The sequence below is a fragment of the Nannospalax galili genome, unplaced genomic scaffold, assembly GCF_000622305.1.
Source record: "Nannospalax galili isolate Female #2095 unplaced genomic scaffold, S.galili_v1.0 scaffold272, whole genome shotgun sequence".
Taxonomy (NCBI): domain Eukaryota; kingdom Metazoa; phylum Chordata; class Mammalia; order Rodentia; family Spalacidae; genus Nannospalax; species Nannospalax galili.
Window position 1 is genome coordinate 663,465 of NW_008331836.1, and position 18,811 is coordinate 682,275.

Genomic DNA, 18,811 nt, shown 5'->3' on the forward strand with positions numbered 1-18,811 from the left:
AGTTCATTAGTAGTTTTTTAAGAGTTCTCCACACTGCTTTCCATAGGGTTTGAACCAGTTTGCAGCCCCACCAGCAGTGGATGACTGTTCCTCTTTCCCCACATCCTCTCCAACATTTCGTATCATTTTTTTTCTCTTGATCTTAAAGCAGTTTTAATTTGACTTTCCCTAATTGCTAATGATGTTGAACACCTTTTAAGATGCTTCTTAGCCATCTTTATTTCTTCTTTTGAGAATTCTCTGTTCAGCTCCTTAGCCTATGTTTACGTTTTACATTCAGATACAGAGGGACAAAAGGTATAATATTATGTTATATAAAAAACTATTACACATATTAAACTATTAAGACTCTAGGAAATTTTGGAGGAAATGAATGAGTATGCTGGGTAAGAGAATTGTGCAACTAGCATCTGTCTTCTTGGGTAGCACTGAGTATAACTGTACAGTGAATCAGACAGAAAGTGGCTTGAGGTCTTATGTAGCTGCCCTCTCTATTTCCTTTTATTTTGCAATTTTTCTTGAAGGTCATCAAACTTTCTCTTAATATTCAGTCTACTCAGCAAATTTCACTGTTGTTGAGATTGAGTCTGTGGACACCAATATCATTATAAAGTAGTGATTAAGAGGACAGGCTATGTAGTCAGACACTTTCCTAACCTTTGCACACAAGATCTTAGTAAGTTTTAACTTTTCTAAGTCTTAGTCTCTCTCTCTCTCTCTCTCTCTCTCTCTCTCTCTCTCTCTGTATTTTGAGTGTGCATGCATGTATGTTTGTGGATGTACTTACATATGAGTGTGTGTGTGTGTGTGTGTGTGTGTGTGTGTAGGCTAGAAGTTGATTCCTGTTATCTTTCTCTATGGCCACCTTATTTGTTGATTCAGGGTCTCACGGATCCTGGAGATTACCATTTCAGATAGACTGCCTGTTCAGAAGGTCCCCAGGATCCATCCGCCTGTCTATGCTTACACAGTGCTGGGACCACAGACACGTGCTGCCACTCTTGATTTTCATGTGTGTTGGGGATCCAAACTCAGGTTTTCACGTTTGCACAGCAAGCACTTTACCCATTGGGCCATCACCCCAGCCCAAGTCTTGGTTTATCACTAAACTGGGGGGAATGTCCATCTCATCCCAGCATCATTTCAAATACTGCATAGCACAGGTCAAAGAAATCACTTAGTACTGTCCTCAGCAGTAGATGTTCAACAAGTATGAGTCGGCAGATACTAATATTGCTTTCCTGCATGAGGCTCAATGAATGACCTCCATCAGCAACTGCTTTAATAAAATAAATGATATTTAAAGGAGAAGCTGCCAGTCATATCCTGGAGTAGAAAGAACTAGCTCCTGGCCTCCCCTGAGCCTAATCTATTAGGTGTCAATGGTATTTGATGGTGTGGATTGTTTAGTATGGTCTCAGTGTGGGAATGTAGAACTTCACATCTGATGAAACTGCTCATCAGCAGTGGCGGAGGACTGTATTTGAAAAAAATAAAGGATAAAATCTGGTTCTTCGCTACAATGTACATTTTGGGCTCCAGTTCACCTGTAACTTTGTGAATGTGGCTCATGTAGAGTAAGAAGCCACAGAGTTCTAAGTTTAAAGGACAATCTGACCCCTTTGAGGAAATAAAACACCATCTCAGACCAGCAAATCCTCGTGGTGTTTCCTGTTAAATTTATCCAAATTCTAGCCATCTTTTCTTTTTTATGATATTTAGAACTGGTTTTGGCTCTTGTTCAATCCTGTCACTTGGTCACTGTCACTTAGTCACTTGGTCACTGTCCCTCTTTTTTGAAAGACTAGCTATTGCCTCCCCCTCTTCTCTTCCAGGACTTTCTTCATCCCTTTTTCTCAAGGTCAAGCTTACCAGATACACTCTTTTACTGCCAGTCCATTTATTACACAATTGCTTCTTGATCTGTCCTACTGTATGTCCATAAGTGAGTGTAACCTTGCAGAGCCTATAGTATAGTTCCTCTTGATTTCATCATTTCTCACAAAAATGTGTCATTTAAAAAAATATTTCTTAGTAACAGCAGTACTATTATAATACAGTTAAATTCCATAAAAATGTCTCATCTACATTCTGTTGATAAAAAGTCCATTTCATTGACCTCTTAGAGAATTTTTGGTAGATAATTCATTTGAATTACACTTAATAATAATGTACTGCATGCCTGAAATTAGCTACAAGAGTAGATTTTAAGTGTTCTCAGCACACAAAAAATGGCATGTGAAATGCAATGCATATGCTAATTAGCTTGATTTAGCCTTTCCACCATGTAGACACATTTCAAAATGTCATATTGTATACTATAAATACAATCTTTATTTTTAAAATAAAAATATGTACATATTGTAAAATAATATAGTGTAGGTAGCCCACTCTTTGGATTTGGTTGATTTATTGAAAGTTCTTTGTAATTTACTTACTGGTGAATTTCCTTCCTTCCTTCTTTCCTTCCTTCCTTCCTTCCTTCCTTCCTTCCTTTTTTATTTTAACATAGTGTGGGATGCACATATGTTTTGTGTGTATATGTGGGTACGAGTGCACATCTGTTTGTGTGTGGAGACCAGAGATCAGCCTTCCTGCCTTCCTGCCTTCCTGCCTTCCTGCCTTCCTGCCTTCCTGCCTTCCTGCCTTCCTTCCTGCATGCTTTCCTGCCTTCCTGCCTTCTTTTAAAAATTAATTGCATGAGCATTTGCCTACAGTTTCCACATGTCCAACCCTGAGCTAGTTTCTAAATATATAGAGTCTCAGAAGTGATCCTGGCCCCCTAATGACTTAAGAAGTCGGGAGAAAAAAGTTAGGGAGCAAGTACCAAATGGGTATATATTCTCAGTCTACAATAGATGCTGTGATAGACTCCTGTGACAAGGAATCATCAGGGATCTACTGAAAGGGGACAGAAGGGAAGAGTGTTACAGTCAGAGGAAGCTACAAGAAGCTCAGACAAACGCCACAGAAGTGTACACTGAGCACAGGGTGTATTTGCAAGAAGGCAAGGTCACAGGCAGGCAGAGATCAGGAGACTCAAGAGCTAAGATGGGTGTGGATTCCATTCTTGGCATAACGGGAGCTGCTAAAGGCAAAGCAGGAGGATTTGACCTTGTTCATGTGTTGCATACTTGGGGTACTAAATGAAGGACAAATTTGAAGGGTTTCTTCTTTCAGAAGACCAATTAGGAAGCAATTGGCTTTAGAAGAATTTCTTTCAAAGTTTCTTGAAAAAAAGGTAGTTTAAACTTCCTTTCAAAATATGTCCAGTGGTTGGAGGATGAGGAGTTTTTTTGTATCACTTGTCATTGTCTGGCATCATACTGGTTTTTGCTTATAGCCTGTTCATCTGCTCTGTATCTTTCTTTCTATTGAAAACTGTGTTTGATGGAGTATAAGAGTTAAGCTTGGTCCACTTCGATATTCCCAGTACCTAGAACCATGTCTGTCATGTGGAGTCTCAACAAATGTTTACTGAATGGATGGATAAAGAGAGGAAACGCTTGACTTGAACATGAGCATGCACCAAAGGAAACGAGCAGCGGCTGCCAAGAAGTGTGTGGTGGTCTCAGGCCGCAGATACTTTTGTTCCCATATTTTTTGTTTCCTCTTCTCTGGAGCTCTTTTTAACTTCACAAACCTAGCCCCCAATTACTCCAGCTCCGCTGGGTTATGAGGCCACTCAGAACAACTCTAATTGATTTCTAGGTCATAGATTTGAAAGAATGGATGATCACTATTTTCTCTTTGCTCAGTAAAGAAAGAAAATGGCCTTTCATGGAAGCCCCAAATGTGCCATTTCCTCAACAGTTGATGGTAATTTGGAGCATCCTGCCCTACCTGGTACCCTAGGCTCATAAAAGCCTTGGAACAGGCCCATCAAACTCTTGGCTCAGCCATCTCCCAGAGAGAGAAGGAACCACGAGCCAGTGTCTTTCTTTCTTACCCTACTTTCTTCCAGTTTACCCTTAGAAGCCCAGCTATGGTTTGATTCATGCTCAGCCAAAGAGACCTGGTGAACTTCCATGACTCTCTTTTTCTGTGCTCGGCCATTTTTTCCCTCCTCCTTGATTCTATTTGAAATCTCCTTCACAAAGCATTTTGAAATCTGAAGAAAGTTAATCCTGTAACTCTTTGCCTGACATATTTCAGTGGGAATGACTTTCAATTCTAATGCAATCACTCTGCCAGGTTTAAAGGACCAAGATAGACGTGGTTATTACTTCATGGTGGGGAGACTGGGAAAGAGAACAGAGGGGTTTTGTGCACTCAATGTGGTGGTGAGGTGTGAAAGACTAGGCTGGAGACCCCACTGCAGACTCCTTCTAGTTGCTTAAGGCAGGTCCTGCTTGTCTTCAGCTGAGTGGGTACAAGCACAAACTGGGCGCCTGGTATTTGTTTTCTACAGCTACAAACCCAGGAGCTCTGTCTGGTGATTTGTAAAACTGGGCTGCTTTGTGCCTTCCAGTGTGTGCTTGACTCTACACAAAAGACCTTTTCCCCTGAAGAGGCATTCGTGAAGTTCATGCAGTCATCTTCAAAGGAAGTCAGAGGTGCTGTTTAATTACTGAATGTATAGAACACATGCCTAGTCTACATGACTGATGCCTTAAATAGAAGTTTCTAGAAAGAGGACAAGGTGAAGGTGTACAGAAATTTCAAACACTGAAAAAGAAAATTCCTCCCAAATTACTCACACATGTGAGGATTTAGTTAGCATACTTGAGGCTCACAGAAACTTTCAGGCAGCCAATAATTTTGTCATGATTGAGTAGCTGTGAACTAAAAACTTGCTTTCCTTTTCAATGCCATTTTGTTATACATTTTAAATGAAGGAGCAAATTTGTAGCACAACAGGAAAATCTCACTGGTATCATATTAAAATTTATAATCACAATCCACATATCTCATTACTCCATTTTTAGGTTACTGCACCTGCATTATGTACATACATTAGAAAATACATTATTAATGCAAATACCTTTGCAGACACCTGCATGCTGTTTTCTTGCATGTTCATAATGGCTTCAGAAATTTTGACATCTATGGGGTCCATGACTGACTCAATGTTGAACGGCCCTTCCAGTCGCTCTGCCACCAGGAGCATTGCATCTGTTAAAATACAAAGGTGCTATTTATTTGGGAACAAGGACCTCCTGGTTATTAACCTAGATTCAAACATTTTATAAACATCTGGCTGAAAAAACAACTGTTAACTTACATTTTAAGAACTTTATGTGGTTAAAATAAGATGAATTACTAAATCTTAAAATGATAAAATCCTTTATTTCATCTGAAGATTTAAGATTGCTTTACATGTACAGAGTAGCCTGAAAACAAGAAAATTAGTTCAAATGCAAAGAGTTAATTGAACATATGTAATTATTTCATGCGAAATAAAACAATATTTGGTTAGGGATCAAATGCATTTTGAAAATGAGGTTTGGATTGAATCTGTTATGGATTGAATCTGAAATATCCTCCAGAGAATCATGTTTTAAACAACTGGGCCCAAGATTTTGGCACGGTGGAGCCTTTAGGAAGTAAGGCAGGTGTGCTAGAAGTAGGTAACTTGCAAGGGACTTCTGAGAGTTACAGCTGCTTCTGTTCTGGCTGGAGTACTCTGCTTCCTGCCTGCATGATATGAATAAGCAGTCTCATGTTGCTGCAGCTATGGAGAAATCTGCATCCACTAACATGCCTTCCCCACTATCATAGACTGAAATCCCTCTGAAATTGAGAGCTGAAACAAATCCTCTGTCCCCTTGGTTACAGTGATAGAAAAGTACCTGCCACAACCTCCCTTCTTCGGAAATACGGGGAAAAACGAGAACACTGAAGAAGTGATGATTCATGAATTGGGTTACACAGACTACAAACACAATTCAAATGTAACTGTCTGTGGAATATTTCTGGATTTCACAAGAACAGACCTATTCATACTTTGTACTATTGTTCTACCCCAGTTGTCCTTCTGTTTTGGCTCTTCAGTGCTCCTTAGAGAGATAAAGGCATTTCTCTTATTTTGTTTAGTAGATTAAGGCTGATTCTCATATATAACACGTAGGGTACTCTCAAAAACCATCTGAGGGTTATATTGAACTGCTGAGCTGGATGTGGTTAGAGAAGTATGAGTCTTCTGGAGAAGCTGGCAATCATGACATGGAGACATGAGTTGTGCATAGGAACTTGTTTTTGCTCCATCCTAGCTAGCTGGATGGCCACAGGTTAATGAGCAAGTCAGAATGGCTGCTGACAAGGAGTCAAGGCCTGTGGTGAGGGGCAGGTGTCTATTCTAGTGTCACTGAACATGGGCTCAGCTTCCATTCTTGGGACTAGAACATAGTTTGGTCATCTACTTTCTACCTGAATGTGGATTAGAACTTTTTGTGATGGTGAAATATGGCTGTGGTAGAAAGTCTATGTTTGGCATAACCAAAGAACTAATCAGTTAACTATAACTTAAAATAACAAGTTGAGGGCAGTAGCTAGCATATTAAACTTCATAATTTACTCTTTTAACTTATACTCAATAGATTCCAATTTTTTCAATTGCTAAACGTCTTAACCAACCTTAAATATTTTCCTTTTTTTCAAAATAATTTTATTATTCAATGCTCACAAAATGCAGAAAAGAAAACAAAGAAGAATAATATACCCATAACCACACTTCCTAGAATAACACTATAAACACTGTGGTAGATGCCCTATTTTTCTCTGTGCATGAATATTTTAAGCATGCAATGAAATATACTGTACATATATCACATAATATGCTTTCTAAATGTAATATATTATTAATGTAAAATGCTGTTTATAGTTAGCTGTTTTATGGTAGTAGTGTGGAGAAACCAAATTTTATTTTCATTATGTACCCAACCATATTCAACCAAACATCAAAACATTTTCAGGGTTATAAAGTAGCTATGAATTAGGCTGGCGAGAAACCTTTTAAGAGTGTTTTTTTTATACATATAAAAGATACAGAACTGTCTGGGAAGTAGAGATTCATATTTTTAAAGAGCCCTGGGCTTTATAAACAGCAAAGCTTCTTATAGCTTTCTCAAATGATGTTTCTTGCCAGACCTCATAACAGAATCCCCACTGTATTCCATGGGGAATGAGGAAGAGTTAGCCAGACCAGGGCAGAACCAGTAGCAGCAGAAAGTTCCCCTGTGGCACCCAGGCCTACACTCCATCCCGTATTATCCTCATAGGCATAAATGGACCAACAAAAATGTATCTGTGAACAGCATCTCATCAAAGACATCTACATTTTTTTCTGAGATAACACAGACAGATCTTATAACAACAGCAGCTATTTTTCAAGATCTTAGTGACCTAATTATCTGCTGACGCATAGAGAAGGTAAAATTTGTTGGACTATAGTAGTTTCATATGAAATATGCTTTCTTCTTTAAGGGTTTGAAGAGCAATTAAATGTATGAAAGCTGGTTGTTTCTTTGCTGTCTTCATATCTCTTTGTGTGCTTATAAAATACAATATCCTGTTGGGTGTGGTGGCACATGCCTTTAATCCCAGCACTTGGGAGGCAGAGGCAGGCAGATCTCTGTGAGTTCAAGGCCAGCCTGGTCTACATAGTGAGTTGCAGGACAGCTGGGGCTACAGGGAGACCCTGTCTCAAAAAGACAAAAGAAAAAAAATTATAATATCCATTATCAAAAACTTTGTGGTAGATTTTCTGATAAAGATTAATTATGATGAATGAGCAAGTTTCTTTAGACAGATGTACTCTAAAAGATTCTCTGTCATGAAGTACTTGTGCAGGAAAAAGAATTGGCACCATGGACATAGTCAACAAATGTAATTAAAAAAACCTGGTATTTATGGGGTACTTAATTGTGTGCTTTATATATGTAGTTGAATAAATTATTATACAGTAAGTACTGGTCTGTCTCAATCGATGCTTCCATCATGAGTAAGTTGAGTTATAAAGTAGTAACTTTGTCATAATATGAGTCTGAAAGCAAAGAGGACAAGATTTTGGATCAGATGCTAAGAACTTACTGAAGAACTGAAATAACAGAAGCTAAAATCTCTTTAAGGAGTTTCTTATATTTCTTGATTAGATCAAAGCTCCTCCTTTCTAGCAGGTCTTCCATCTCTAGGTCAGGCAAGAAGCTGCTGCAGTTGTATCATAAAGCAGCAAACTTCTCTTTAATGACATGATTCCTTCTGTTCCATACTTCAAGACCACAGTACTAGCTTTGTAGGTGCCTGAGCCTCCAAATTCATACCCAAACCACGATAAAAGTATCCATGGTAGGCTGGAGAGATGGCTCAGCTGTTAAGAGCACTTCCCGCTTTTGTAGAGGACTTGAATTTGGTTTCCAGAACCTACATTGAGCAACTCACAACTACCTGTAACACCAGCTCCAAAGGTTCTAACACCCTCTTCTGGCCTCTGTGAGCACCCACACACAGATGTGGCATATAAATACTCACATACACATTAAAAAAGTATTCCTAGTGATCTGTCAGAAAGTTTGCCTGAGTGACTTTGGAAATGATATCCTATTGATGAACCTCACAGTGAAGCACAGAGACAAATGGTTCCACGTACCCAGGCTGTTGGTCCTTCTAACAGGATTAGATTGGATTCTAATCTTTATGTGACTTCATTTGCTCTGCTGTACAAATTAATGTGAGATAATTTTTATTTAAATACATATCTACTTTAAAAATTTGAATCACTAGTTAGTATGCTGCTTTTCCTTTTTAAAAATGTATTGTTTGAGAATTTCATTCATGTATGTAATGTATTATGATCATATCTATCCACATCTACCCCTTCAGCTCCCCCTGGAACCCAGTAACACAATGTCTTCTTTTTAAATCTCATTTCATCCAGTCAATGCGACCTGTATGTGCACAGGTGTAGGGTTATCCACTGGAGCATGGGCAATCTACTAGTGGCCATGCCCTTAAACATACTTCTTTATTTTAGCTGCTTGTTATGTGGTTTAAGCTATCAGAATATTTTAAAAATCTATTATATAGTAATATTTAACTAAGTAAACTTATTATAAATTCTCTTTTGAGAACTCAGAATCCAATGTAGACAGGTTTGAAACATTAGGAGCCTTCCTTCACAAGAAATGCACATAAGTTAATCGTACTGTTTTATATACAATTATATACTTGAGAGTAGATATCATTTTCATCATCGTCATCATTGTCTTCATCAAATGAATAACTTCAGGACTGGGGAGATGGCTCAGTTGGTGAATCATTCGCTGCACAAGCATGAAGACCTGAGTTTGCATCCCTAGCACCCACAGAAAAGATGGGCATGACACTGTACATCTTTAATCTCAACTTGGGTTGAAGAGTAGAGAGAGGCAAATCCCAGGGGCTTGCTGGCCTGCCAGTTTAGCCAGAGTTGTAAGTTCTATACTTAGTGAGAGAGATGGAAAGTGATAAAGGCATGCTTCTGACATTGATCTCTGCATGAGCATACATGGGTAAATGCATCTTCACATATGATACACCCCCCAAATTGAATTAATTAACAAAGAATAACTTCCTAAATTCTGAATCTAAGTAGTTGATGCAAAATATCAAATAGTATGAATGTACAACAATAATTGAAACTCTGTTTCTTTCACATTTTAAGATTAAATACACAAATACAGTCCCAGAAAAAACAAGATAAAAATTATGTGTAAAACATTGAGATAAATTGCAGATACACCCTGATTATAGCTATACATAGATTTTGGATAAGAACACAGGAGGCCTAATAGACATAGAGTGGATTTGAACGGCTTATATTTTTCCACTGCTAAGTTGTTTATAAATATAAGGTAGTTCACAGGAGGATAGATAAGCCTAACAGATGCTCATAGAGAGATGTCTGCAAGTATAAAATAAAAAAACACAGTGTATCCATTTGATGTAACCTTCCCACACCCAGTTTTCCTTTTTTATCCTAATTATACAGGGCAGGAAAAGAGAAAGCAGCTTTTCAGAAAACTCTAGAGCTTTCTATGTCCACTGTAAAGAGTCCCAGTTCAGACACAGTATGGTAAGAGAGGCACAGTGGAGGGTCTGTGCTGACCAGCCTAGACTGTGCAAAAGTTCAGTTAATGGCAGTTCAACCTCAGGTCCCAGAGCCCGATGAGCTAGGGGCTTCAGGGCTGGATAGGCTAGAGACTTCAGAGCTTGACGAGTCAGAGGCTCCAGAGCGTGGAGAGTTAGAGGCTCTGCAAAAGTCCACTGAGTAGTCCCCACACATCTATGCTGGACTGGCTTACTCCCTACATGCCAAGCAAACCCACTACAGGTCAAGTTTCCAGAGCTGAAGGAGAGCCTTTCTTTGACCTTAGGACTAGGGGGAGCCTGCCTTGGGCCATTTTAGTCCCTCTCTCAAGCTAAAGTGAAAGAAACACAAAATGGTTTTGTGATATTAAGACAGTAACTGGTAAGTTTCTCTGAAACCAATTAAGTCACACATGGCTGTTCTTTCTCCAAAGGCTGCCATCCTGTGCTATCTTAATTATCTCTGTGCCATTTACATTTTGAAATATTTGGAATGTTATTTTTAACTCTGTTCTTGAGGCTGCTATCTCTTGCCAATTAAATGAGGACAGTCAGTGTGTCAGCAAATGATCAGCTGATCCTTTCTGTACATATCTCCTGTGTTGCCCAACTTTTGTTTCTCTCTAAAAAAGACTTTTTGCCTGTGGAAAATAAAATGTAGATGGATCAGAAATAGCTATTACTTTGGCATCAGTTACTTTCGTAAGCCGAGGAACATGCTGGGGTCGCACATGGGGAGGGTGTAGCACCTCCTAGAGGCAGCCAACCAAAGGGGGGTGAACCAGGCTGCAGGCACAGTGTGTGAGGTTAAGGCATTCTGTTTGCATAAGCAGGACTTTCTGGTTAGGAAAGAGGGCTGTAGAGTCAGTGTCTGAATTTCAGTCTAGCTGGGTAATATACTACAAGTCACTGAATTCACAAAATTCCATTCTTTTATATATTAAATGGAGATTATGTCAAGATCTACCAAATAATCACAGGACGAGTAACGAAATCACCGAGCTTTAAAAATGATTAGTGCAACACCAGGCACTTCATTTGCTCTAAGAAAGCTGAGCTTTTGTGAGTCACCACCTCTAGCCAGTGGAGATGGGAAGGAGAGGACTATTTTTCAAGACATTTTGATGACATATTAATAGGAATTGATAAGAGTAGTAAGGGAATTCAAGGCATATGGATGACTTTAAGATGTAAAGCTGGCATTGTTTTGCGTGTTCAATTAATATTTGGATAAAAGGTGCCTTTTGATGGATGAGCTCATTACTGAGAAATATGAAACTGCATTATTTTCTCATGATGCATCCTTTGCTAATTAAACACAACTACAAATTTTAACACACTTTCCTGTGGGTGGTGGGGTTTGTCAACCATCCCCTTGAATCCAGGTGGGGTTAGTGACTGCTCTGATGGATGGCACACAGGAGACACAACACTGCCAGTTCCCAGAGCTGGTACCTAGGAGATCACAGATTTCAGCTTCTGTTTCTTGTAAGACTCTCCTCTTGGGATCTCTGTGCTAGAGAGGCCAAATGCATTCATGCTAAATGACAGTTCCAGCAGGGCCAAGATTTCCAGCCATTCCTGCTGTGATACTGACCCCTGTGTGAAATCATCCTTGGCTCCTCAGACCAACCCATTTGCCAGTTGATCACTAAATTGTGACCCCAGTCAACAGTACATGGGACAGAAGAATCAACCAGCTGAGTTTTGCTTGAATTCCAGATCTATGGCACTCTGACTTAGAATAATACAGTTGTTATGTTAAGCTGCTAAATTTCTGGATAACTTATTGTGTAGAAATGGAAAAAGGAGAGCAAATAACAATTTTTTTTTTTGTTTAATGGGACCCAGATCTTTAGAACCCTAGTTAAATAATATTTAATAAATTTGACAGTTATGATGAACCTTTTGTTTACAAACATTGCAATGATTAAGAAAAAATATAATGATTGCATGAAAGGAACGTACAGAAATAATTGCTCCCGGTTCACAGAGCATTCAGGAGCCAATGCGGGCCAGTTAGCCTCAAATTAGGATCTATGTCTCCCCTGGGGTGTGTCATGAGAGAGATGAAGGGCTTATTTAGAAGAAGGAAATGAATCTTGTTTTTCTCTGAGTGAGAGTCAGGGTTCTCACCCAGGGAGTGGAATACCATCTCTGATTTTGGTGTGACACTGAACTACGAGTGCTTACCTCAGGGACTCCTGGAGCTTTACACTTTCTGGGACATACAGGTGAAGATGATCAGATCTTTAATTTACTTCATGAGAAGAAGGGCTAGAAAATTACAAGTGGCTTACTGAACGCCACTGACTTGAATCTGGATGATAAAGATTTTCAAAATGTTTTAAAAGACACAAGAAGAGAAACTTTCTTTTAGATGAGATGTGATTAAGCTTTTCCTAAGTGGTTCTAGGGCAGGGATAACCTTAAAAATTGGAAGTTCAGGACCAACTAGAGAGCTTAGCAGGCAAAGGTGACCTGGCTGACCTGAATTTGATCCCTGGGACCCACATGGGTCACCTTCTGACTTCCACAGGTGCGCCATGACATATGTGTAAGCATGTGCGTGCACACACACAAATAGATTTTAAAGACTGAAAATTCAATTTAAATAGGCTTAACTTAACCTACTGACTACTTACTACAAAATTGTCAGATAATTTCCCTGTATTTGTTTGACAGGAAACAAATCTTCAGAATTCTAGTCAACTAATACTTAACAAATTTAGCATTTGTGTTGTTATCCTGTTTGTGTCTTAAGCAGTGATCCAATAACCAGCGATCACAAAAGCCAAAAGAGTGTTACCGTTTCAATGTGTGCAGAAAAAGAGTAATTAGTGCCCATGCATGTTGCTGTTATTACAGATGGGTGTCAGCCACTGACGCTGTCCATGGTACTATCTTCAATTCTCTTGAAGTCACCAACGTGACAAAATTGTTTCCTTTGGTTTTTGCGAAATGTGAATTAACATAAGGTATTGTTTCAACGATCTCACTACATCATCTAAATTTGTCCTTAACAATGTTATATTTGGAAAATGAAATGGACAAATCCTGTCTTCCTTTTTCGTCCCTCAGAATTCTTTCTGGCTCTTTGGAAGCAACACTCACCTTCTCTTACATCTACAGTGCCTCTGTTTTAGCCCAACCAAGATGTTTTGTCCACTGAGCAGCATATGAAAGAATAAGAAACAAACAGAGTTATTTTGAACTCTGGAAGATCCATTCATTGGCATTCAGTTACCCATTAAAAGAAAAAGGAAAAAATCAGCTTCTGTGTTTACGTGTGGGCTGATGGATGCCCGTCTCACAGATGTGATTAGGGGCTCTGATGCTTAGTACTGCATGGAGGAGACAGCATTGTCACTGAGTGTGCATGTCCTTTGCCCTCACTCACATCGATTAATTAAAATGCCCCCATGAGATCCACGTGGAGTGAGTTTCAGGAGAGGCCTGGAAAGACAGCAGAGCACCTGGACACTGAGACATCTGAAATCAAAGTGGGAGATGAAGTCTGGTCAAGTAGGAAAGAAGGCAGACTTGAGAGGAGAGAAGGGAGCTCAGACTTATGTGGGCAGAAGGTGCATTCCCTTTGTAGAGCTTTTAAAAATCTCATTTCTGTTTTTCACATCAGATCTTCCTTTGCTGCTTTCTGATCTCTCCTCTGACATTGCCGTCAGGCTATTTTCTGAAGACACAAATTAGAACAGGACAGTGTCCTGCCCTATAGGCATAAATTTAGTACCTACAAACCTCGCATAAGAAAGGCTGTTTGTACACTGGAACCTGCCCACCTTATCAGCCTTGCCTGGTAGCACCTCTGGTGCAGCTGCCCCAGACAGGCTGTCCCCTTAGTGCTTAAGCAGAACTCTTTAAAATGATATCACAGCTGTCACTAAACTCTCCTGTACAACTCAAGCCATCTTGAAACTGCTGAAAGACAAGTTTCCCTAAAAATAGCCTTGTAATTACTCCACCTGCTCAAGAGCTTCCCTGGATTAAAGTTTAAAGAGATTCACAATCAGACTCTATCCTGGTCTCTGACTCATCTTGCACTACTCAACATGTCCCAAGGGCTCCTGTTGTCAATAATGCTGGCATCACTGTTCCTTATGGTATAGTGAATTCACTGAACACATGTGCAAGTTAGTCAGATGAAGTCTTAGAAACTGCCAGGTCACAGATAGGAACAATTTTGACAGTTAGCCAGCATGTAGAGCTTGTAACTGTTCATGTTCTACATGATGGTCTGGTCCTCTAAGACTTTCTCTTGGATTCCTTCATTATAAGTAACCTTTAATATGATTGCATGCTATTGATTTTTGTTCTTTATCTCTATATAGTCTTTGCCTAGTTATTTTTCTTTTGGTATTTCTGATGTTTTCCTGTTGATGTAAAGAATTGTCTTTTTAAAACAATTTAAGGAAATCTGACATTTTCTGATAGAAACTTTCAGGTTTTTTCCTATTCTTTATCTTTTCACTTTTACTACTGTGTCTTTGCTATGCAGATATTTTTAATTTTTGTAGTGTCAGTTTGTTAGTCATTTGGAACCTTTTTCTTGGTCTTGTGCCTTAGTATTACAGGACTTCTCACTTTCAAGTTTATCTTTATTATGTATTTCATTAGCATTTGCATTTTTGTTCAATGCTCATCTTGTTCTTTGAATACAGTCTAGGTATTCTCCTGCCCCAGGACCCTTAAACTTGTCCTTTCTTCCCAAAATACTCTCCCCTGAGTTATCATCACAATTCACTGACCCGTTTTCTACAGGTCAAATGTAAGTTTTCAGAGTGGATTTTTCTACCCTACAAACTCCCAGTGATTCTTATCCCATTACTTTTATTCCTTGCTTACCAAGCCCTGTTGGATTTGTGTCACATGAATGTTGATTATTGCCCCATCTTTTCCCTTTATTACATAATCTTCAACAAGGCAGAGCTTTTTTTCTCTTAGCTTTTCTTAGCTCTTTTTTAAAAAAAAATAGTGTGTGTGTATGTGTGTGTGTGTGTGTGTGTGTGTGTGTGCGTGTGTATGTCATATGTGTGTGTGGAGGTCAGAGGACAACTTTATGAAATCAATTCTCTCCTTCTATGTTTATATAGGTTCTGGGGATCAAACTCCTGTCACCAGACTTGTGCAGCAGGAGATTTTTCCTGTTGAGGCATCTCACCAGCCCCTAAAGTTTTTTCTGTGTTATTGTCATGACCAAAATATCTGAGAGAGACAACTTACAGGAAGAAGAGTTTATTTTGGCTCATGGATTCAGAGAGTTTCATCCACCATGGTGGGGAAGGCATGGCAGAGTGGCTTACTTCATGGCAGTGGGAGTGTGTGGTAAAGGCTGTTCATACCACAGCAGACCAGGAAGCAGAGAGCACAAAGGGAGCAGGAACAGGGTCTAACCTCCATAAGTCTGCCTCTAGAAGGAAGCAGGAACAGGGTCTAACCTCCATAAGTCTACCTCTAGAAGGAAGCAGGGATGGGGTCCAACCCTCACAAGCCTGTCTCCAGAAGGAAGTAGGGACAGGGTCTAACCTTCACAGGCCTGCCTCCAGAAGGGAACAGGGATGGGTCTAATCTTTACAAGCCTGCCTCCAGAAGGAAACAGGGACTAGTATTACCTTCACAGGCCTGCTTCTAGAGACCTAAATCAGACAGCTAGGCCCCAACTCCTATAGCTTCCATAATTTTCCAAAACAGTGCTGTCAGCTGGGGAACGAGTGATTAAAACAAGAGCCCACGGGGACATTAAGCTCATATCCAAACTGTAACAGACTTCATCTGTTTTGTTTACTGCTGAGTCCTAAACTCTGCAATGGTATATTTGGCCTTCCCTGCCTGTGGGTTCTATATGCACAGATTTAACCAACCCCAGATGGAAAATATTTTTTAAAAATTGCATCTTACTCAACTTATATAGACTATCTTTCCTTCTCATTATTTCCTAAGTGATACAGTAGAACAACTATTCGCATTGCATTTACATTAGATTAGATATCGCAAGTAATTTAGAGATGATTTACAGGATAAGGGACGATGCTTGTAGGTTACATGCAAATATACTATTTCCCATAAAGGATGTGAGCAATCGTAGAGTTTGGAGTCCATGGGGTTCTGGGACCAATTGCTACAAATATAGAGACATGACCATACTTAGAATCTGAAAGATGTTCAATGAACATTTGTTAGATGAGTTATTAGAACAACTTTAAAGGGTATTTCTTGGGGGCTGGAGAGATGGCTCAGCGGTTAAGAGTACTGACGGCTTTGCAGAGGACCTGGGTTCGAGTCCCACATGGTGGCTACCAACCATCCTTAACTCCAGTTCCAGGGGAATCCGAAGTCCTCTTCTGACCTCTGCGGCATTGCACGACACGGGTGCGCTCACATACATGCAGGCAACACACTCATACACATAAAACAAAAATAATAAATAAAATATTTTGAAAAAAATTTCTCTATTTTCTTCTAGAAACTTAAGCAAAAAAGCCTCTACCCTTCTCTACACATAAAAAAAATAATAAATAAAATATTTTGAAAAAAATTTCTCTATTTTCTTCTAGAAACTTAAGCAAAAAAGCCTCTACCCTTCTCTCTGCCCTAAAACTTCCCTTCTTTACTCCCTTTCCATGTACACAGCAACAAATGCTTGCAAAATTTTATTAGTATTGGCAACAGGATAAGTGGTCCCAGGATGGCTTTTGATAAGTTCTAACACAGATGAAGAGTTTTGGTGGGAATTTAAAATCTTATTGTACTTTTTTTTATTAGGTGGAAATAACTTTTTAGTTCTTTTAGCTTGAAATTGAAAAGCTGGTTTTGTTTCTGTTGAAGGTTATTGCTAGGTTAACTCGGCCTCCCTGTCCAAAGAATAGTTACTTTTGACTTGGCCAAAAAAGTTAGCTTCTGCTGCTTTTCAAGACTTTATGTTTGCCATTATCTTTTCAAATGAATTTCTGTGAAATTCTTTTCCTCTTTGTAATTTGTTCACATTCAGCAAAAAAAACTGACGATCATCTTTTTCCTACTTTGCCAATCCAGCTTCCTAAAAACACCTTTAAGAAGAATCAGACATGAAAGGAGGGAGCTTTAGTTAAGGAAGTTATAGGACCATGAGGTGAGGTTAACATAGAGAATGGCAGCAAACCAATTAAATGCAATTTAGAATAATGTAGAGATAGCAGATTCAACAATGAAACTGGGCAGCCACCTGGGATGATCACAGTACCCCCAGGACTAAGGCCCAAACCCCCCAAACAACAACAGAAACCAAGGGCAGATTTTAATGAAAATTACTGTTTACTCTGAAACTAAATTCAGGAAGACGAGGAGAGAGCAAACATAAAAACTAATTTAATTCTGAAACCAGCCCAAAGAGGTTTATTTTGCTTTGACACTGAATAAAGAAAATGCAAATTGTCTGAGAAAATAATTTTCTGGCTCTCCTTGCATGGTGTAAAAATTAGAATCCACAGGACAAATTTCCAAACAGCTTCTTTTTAGTAGAATGATGCATTGTATTTCATAAAACTATATTCATGTAAGCACAACCTCACTGCTATTTTATACCTTTGAAGTGTGTAGTTACATCATATGTCCAAAAGAATAAGCCTTGTAGATCAGTAATTTGATGAACATCAAAGTGTATACTACTGACCATAACTCTTTGTTTAAATGTTTAGTGCTTATCCTTCATATGGATAAGCTGCTATGTAATCTATAGGTTGACATGTCCAAAGAATTCATAGCAATTCATCAGTCTTTGAGGATGACTCACAGAACCTGAGGGGTACAGTACAGATCTTTCTGAGAACTGTCTTTGTCTGTCTGTTCCTAGAGCTTCCTACAGAGGTTGGAAATCTCATGGACGCATTTGTACAAATCAATTGGTTTATCAGTTGGGAAACAAGAGCCCAAAGAAGGAAAGCAAAGATGGAATCAGGGGACTTTGGACAAATACGACAGGCCCTTCTCACAGTAGCTAGGCTCCCAACACACTTGAACACTGCTCAGTATCATCGTTAGTGAAGCTAGCCTTTTATTTACATACTGTATTTCCAGTGCTTTACTATTTTAGGAGGCAAAGTTGAAAGAGGATGCATAAATATAAAGAGAAACCACTTTTTATACTAGCTAAGCATTTACTCATGTTTTTCTTCCTTGCAATTAATTTTTTCTTAAGCTTTTCTTGGTGATCTGCGAGTGACCATGTTGGCATTGTGATTCCCATATCCTGTCCTTCACAGATTATCGAAACACTCCTGGTGCCTCTTATTCTTTTTGACCTTGTATGCCACAGTTGAGTCACTTGAAATCCTTAGCACCTAGGATGAGATCTGTGGTCTCCCAAAAGGGAAGTCTGGTGGGGGGAAGGTATGAGCTGAGATGTATGCCAGGCCTGAGGCCAGGCACCACCAGCTACAGGCTCTGTGACCTTGGACAACTTCTTAACCTCCATGGGCTCTGGTAGTCTTTTCTGTTTTTCTGAGGCTGCTCCCTGCCCCACTGTGGAAATTAAATTTAACACAGGCTTGTAACAGAACAAGTGCTTATGATGCTGTGATTATTATACTGTTTTGTTTTATTCTTTGCTTTTTCAAGATAGGATCTCACTCTGTATAGTACAGGATGACCTTGAACTCTGGGTAACCTTCCTGCTTCATCCATCCATTAAAACACTTTTTAAAAATTACATTTACCAATTCATTCAATATGCACATATATCTGATAACCATGTGAC

At 39.2% G+C, this 18,811-nt stretch overlaps 1 protein-coding gene across 1 annotated transcript in view; it reads right to left on the reverse strand.

Moving 5' to 3' along the window:
• Positions 1-18,811, reverse strand: part of Gpc6 (glypican 6) — a 1,180,899-nt gene that overhangs the window by 111,675 nt on the left and 1,050,413 nt on the right. Inside the window, exon 5 of the mRNA XM_008827006.3 lies at positions 4,985-5,115. Within this exon, the coding sequence (XP_008825228.1) occupies positions 4,985-5,115 (131 nt within the window). The remainder of the gene's footprint in view (positions 1-4,984; positions 5,116-18,811) is intronic.